Source organism: Helianthus annuus, chromosome 17 (genome assembly GCF_002127325.2).
Source record: "Helianthus annuus cultivar XRQ/B chromosome 17, HanXRQr2.0-SUNRISE, whole genome shotgun sequence".
Classification (NCBI taxonomy): Eukaryota; Viridiplantae; Streptophyta; class Magnoliopsida; order Asterales; family Asteraceae; genus Helianthus; species Helianthus annuus.
In genome coordinates this window covers 137832620-137838233 of record NC_035449.2, presented here as the reverse complement: position 1 = coordinate 137838233, position 5614 = coordinate 137832620, and the positions used below count along the sequence as shown (strand labels likewise).

Sequence of the window (5614 nt, the reverse complement as noted above, 5' to 3'; positions counted from 1 at the left end):
AATTGCTTTGGTCTTGTAAGCAAGGAAGAAGTTGACAAAGGTGAAGCCGAGAAACGCGAGTGGCGCCCACCATGGCGCTTGATATTGGAAACGACTCCGAGTGCTACGGTACGAGTCGAGTGGCGTCCGTCGTGGTTTACACCAAGTCGTATCCTGATTTTCGACTTGCGGACAAGTCGAGTTCGAGTGGGGTGGATTGATATGTGCCTACTACTCCATGTTCATGCAAGCCACGATTTCCATTATAGTTCATGTTTTGTTTGTTTACTTTTGCATGTGTCTAAGTAATAGGGTTAGTGGGGTTTAACCATTTAGTCCATGTTTTATTAATTCAGTTTGTAATTAAGCCTATAAAAAGGCATATGTGTTAGTTTTTTATTATGAATGAAAAATTTAAAGAATTATCTCAAATCTTGCTTCTTGCTAATTTCTTTTGAGTTTGATCTACTCAACAGATTATCTATCAACCGATTAGTTCGTATCAAAGGGTTAAATAGGACTTGGTATAAACATGAAGGGCTAAAGTGAAATTTGACGTTAAAAAATGAGAAAAAGTTAAAATGGCCCATGCAGGTCTCGAACCTGCGACCTTCGCGTTATTAGCACGACGCTCTAACCAGCTGAGCTAATAGGCCAGTTTGCTAGATTATTTATTTTATTTTTTTCATACTAGAGTGGCAAAAGTTACTATTATGTGGTTTAAAGAGACCGTAACGTATATATGTAAAATATTTTAAATTTCAAACATATCAGATGTAGAGATGGCATAAGACTCGTAAATTCATTGTGTCAAAGACAGTGGCGGACTCAGAAATTATTTGCTGGGGGTGCGAATGAGGTGTTCAACCATATTTTCAAATTTCAAGGGGTGTGGTCGGGTTTTTTGCCTAAAATATACGCTAATTTGTTTTTTTCAAGGGGTGCGGCCGCCCACCCTGGCCAAAAGCTAAGTTCGCCCATGGTCAAAGACATCAACATCAACTCGGATACACTTAAAATCGCTTAACGAGATTAACACTTAAAAGCAAGTAAGATGATTGATAGGTTGTAAATGATTGTTAGACGAATTGATGCGTTGTCACAAATGGGTTAAGGGGGTTAAGTTTATCCTACTACAAATATTTAATCGGTCTAAGTAGGAGCGTAGGACAACTCAAAACACAAGTACACAATTATGTAGCACTTCGAATCGTGTAAAAAATTGCCATCTCAAATTATTCACAAAGTTTACAAAATAACGAAAATTGATATTTATTTGAAAATCAAAGATTACATGTGAAATTTTTACATACAGATGAATCTATGAATCTTAGAATAAAAGAATGTTACGTATGAAATTTGATTATTAAAAACTTACACTATGTTACAAGAAAGAAATTTTGTGAAGAGTCCGGTTGTGTGCAAAAAAAACTCCGATCCAGTTACAACTCAGGCACCAAGTTTACCCATTGCAAGATCACCAGCCGCTAGCAACTTTGGAGCCACAGGCATTAGACCCGCCTTGGCTGCAGCCGTGGAACGATAACTGGCGTGCAGCAGCATACAACGGTGAACAATAACTCGACCACAAAAATCATAACCGCAACCCATATGTATATGGTCCATTTCCAAGACCACAAAATCCTTTTCAAAAACGGTGGTTCAGACTCGAGCTTTAAAGATGCTGCGTATATGACAGGAACACCGGCTCCTCGTGTGAATTCGGCTCGTTGTTCCAGAATTACCCTCAAGCAGGACGTGGGAACGGTTCCTTCTGTATATCCGCTAAACTTCATGTTGAGCGTTTGGGCTTCTGATGAGTAGCCGGTGATTAAAGGTGCTAACTTTAGAAAAGTCAACAGAAGGCGGATGGGTTGACTTTTGTATCGAAGCATACACGGCTGTCTAGTGCTAAAGAGGCATTTACCGTCACCATTAAGAAAGTCGACCCGGACCTTCAACAAAATAAATAAAAATCAGTTATAAACAACATATTGTATTACAAAGCTGGATTAGCAAGAGGCTAATATAGATTCAAAGAACTTCATTTCAAAACTATAGCTATTTGGTCATTTATCTGTTCTTTTCTTAATTTCTTTGCTTGTATATGTTAATTATATAAATATAATGGGTCGTATTTAGGTTGATTTGTTTAATCCATTTAATTTAACAGGTCTACCTGTCAACCCATTGAAAATTAGAATAAAAAAAAGTATTTTTATAAGGTCAAACTGCAACCCGTTTATAACCCATTTAACCCGTTTCCAACTTGACTACAACCCGTTTGACTTGTTTAGATAAATGGGTTACACGGGTCGTGTTTGAGTTGCATGACCTGGATTAGGATTAAAGTCTTTGACAAAAATAAATACATGGGTCAATTCTAAATGTGTCTAGACTAGGGTTGATGTCTTTGAAACGAATAAATATATGGATCATCAATCATGTTCAGTTCTTCAATTCAACCGCCAACCCGACAAACAGCCCTACACTTGGTATGATCTTACAGCATACCTGGAAGATCCCAAGATTTCTATTGTAGTCCGATTCCGGCAAAGTTAACGACACCGTCCCACGCACTTTATGATCAAGAGGTATAACCCGCGATCCCGCACCACACCCATACCAAATCAGTTCACCAGATTCCAAAAACGACGACTTGGGACATGACATTACCGGCACAAAAGCTGTAGGACTATCTTTCGTATAATCAAAACTCAACTGTCGGGTTATCTGAACCGGCTCTTCAATCATACACTTCAACATAACACCACTAACAACAAATGCAAAAACTAACAGACTACACAAAACAAACCCTACATAAACCGACCACAACAACCCCCACCCGATTCGAACACACAGTCTCAATGTAGATTCATGTTTTCTAATCCAAATCTGCATAACCCATTTGACAAAACCAGAACACATACCCAAAATTATTGAAACTTTCCTCAGAATGTAACATTTTACAAGATTTATACTCCTAAATGGATCAATCATGAACATGTAAGAATAATAAATTAGCCACATTGGAAGTGTGACAGAACCAAAAAACAAATTTAACTGAAACCCCATCATTTTGATCACTAATCCAGCTAATAAAAAAAGAAAACTCGAACCAGAAACTGAAGAATCTGTTGCATTGATTCTGTCATCTTCATCAACAGACGCAACTGCAGAATTATGAACCCTAGAGGACCTTAATTTACGTTTTAATTTGTCACTGTTCTTCAGTTTCTTCGGAATTTTGTGATCAGAATGAACAGGTTGCGGATGATTGACGTCAGCGGAGGAAGAAGATGACGGAGATTCCGGTGTTTTGTTGGATTGGGTAGAAGTGTTAACGTTGATAATGGAATCGAAAGAGTCTGAGGCATCGAAGAAGAGGGATTGTTCGTGAAATTGGGTATCGATGTGTTTGAGGTTGTTGGTGATGCTTGGTGACATTGTAACAAGTAAAAATGAACTATGATTAGGGTTACATTGGAGAAGAAGGGTAACTGAATAAAGTCGTTATTGACACATGTGTTACAATACAAATAATTGAAAATTCAAAAAAAAAATATATCGATACCAAATCATAATACCAATACTAATACTAATTTTATTCAGTTAGAAACGATTTGATTCGTTATAGTATCGACTCATATAGCCTGCCACAAAAAGATGCGCTCGTTGTTAATAAGCTTTATGTACAAATTTTGAGGTAAAAAATACCAAATCGCATCTACGTATACAATTTTTTTATGGGTTAGATACTTAGAGAAAGTGTATTGTACAATATCCTTAGCGTACGATGCGTACGCGATTAGCGTATAACATGCAATTTTGTACATTTTGGTTGTCCGAGTTTATGACCATGCGATTTTGAGATATAACATGCGAACAAACATTTTTTGTGAGTCCGAGTTTGTGAGCCATGCGAGCTTATAACATGTCCGGGTTTGTGAGCCATGCGATAATGACATGTCCAGGTTTGTGAAACCATGCAATTTCTATTCGCATACGCATCGTGCGTTAAGGATAATTATACGTTAACTGGCCCATATATACTTATCTTATTAATTGTATAGGTGAAAAATAAATTCTCTATCTATTAATTTTAGAAGTTTTTGAACAGTAACGTCTGACACGTGGCACATTCTCATTGCCTGGCATCTATTTGTTGGACCACATCTATTGATACCACGTGTCTTTCTACCATGTCTTCACCATTACTCCTCTACATCACCCACATCACCACACTTTTCAGTGTCTATCCAGAGGAGAGAACCGCAGGAGAGAGAGAGAAGGGTCTGCTAGAGAGATCGGAGAAATCGACATTGGCGGTGGCACGTCGCCGGCGGCTTCTGCAATCGCCGGTGTCTTCTTTTGAATCACTATACGTGTCTTTCTTGATATTGACAAGTTTGGGTTGTTGTTTATTACTCCAAACCAAAAAGGCAATTCAGGAGAATGAAAAGAGAGAGAGAGAGTGTGTGGCTGACGGAGAATGTTTAAACCGCTCTACCGCCTTTGTCATGTTAAATCGTCTGACCAGTCAATCGTCGATGAGTGGATGGTGGTGATGTTCGCCGATCTCTGTTGCGGCGGTTTCCATTTCTTTCGATTTGTTTTTTATAGGCCCCGAAGGATTCGTCATCTGAAACCCTTAGCGGCCGTGCATGGCGGTGGTGGTCGCCGATATGTGTTCCGGTTGGTCTATGTGGGTATTCACATGTTGGATTCAGCGATCACCTGTTATTGGCCTCTGATTTGGTTATTAGAAGCTTTAGGGTTTTCAGATGCGGAGGTGACCGGTAATCTGCCGGCGTCTCAGGTCTTTTGTTCAGACCGACGGTAGTCGGCGAATGTTTTACCATCGTTGGTGGTAACCGGTTATCTATTATGTATCTCAGCGTTTTACCATGGTCCCGATTTTGTTCGTGTCACTGTGATTATGAGTTTCTTCTATTTCAGATTGTAACAATGATTGTTTTTTGGGTCATTAGCGCTGTGATGATGACTGACAGTCATCTGAGCCTCCGTCATGGTTTTGAGGCCTCCCATTGTGAGTGGCTGTGAAGATAAAATCTGAGCCTGTTGTTGGGGTTTAGGGTCATGCCAATGATAATAAAATCTAAAATGATGATGGTTATTAGCTAATCTGAGATATCCGTTGTCACACCCCAACCGATGGCGGAAACATCGGGGCATGGCACTGAGCGAAACAGGTTGTTCAGGAGAATCCATAACAACTGTTAAGTGACAATATATTTAACATTAATGTCCCATACCACTAACATATAAAGCATAAACAGTCATTGCAGATATAAGTCTCAAAAACAAAATACTGTTCTGACAACTCAGATTTATTTAGTTTGTTTCTAGACTTCCTACTTCGTTTCATCACAGCAGACATAGCATCTTATCAACCTGTCACATACGTTAAAATAAAGTCAATACATAAAATGTAAAGGTGAGTACACAAGTTTGCATAGTATATAGTACAGCGAAAGGCGTTTACGCATAACCAGCATGTAACACGTAGAAATGTGAATCAAATAAGCTATCGACAATGACGCATGCAACCGACATGACTGCGAGTTGTAGAATGCGCAACACATTTTCACCACTGTGAACATGTGAAGTAAGG

The 5614-nt window shown here is 38.9% G+C and overlaps 1 protein-coding gene and 1 non-coding gene across 2 annotated transcripts; both read right to left on the bottom strand.

Annotated features, from left to right (window-relative positions):
* Positions 1-561: 561 nt before the first annotated feature.
* TRNAI-AAU lies at positions 562-635 on the bottom strand. The gene has a single exon. It is a non-coding gene; the product is annotated as a tRNA-Ile (tRNA).
* Positions 636-1309: 674 nt separating this feature from the next.
* On the bottom strand, positions 1310-3498 carry LOC110922943 (seipin-2). The gene is made up of 2 exons (XM_022167133.2): positions 2494-3498; positions 1310-1934 (listed from the first exon to the last, which is right to left on the bottom strand). Exons 1-2 carry the CDS (start codon positions 3424-3426, stop codon positions 1491-1493), a joined length of 1377 nt encoding a protein of 458 aa, XP_022022825.1. The 5' UTR covers positions 3427-3498; the 3' UTR covers positions 1310-1490.
* Between the last annotated feature and the right edge of the window lie 2116 nt (positions 3499-5614).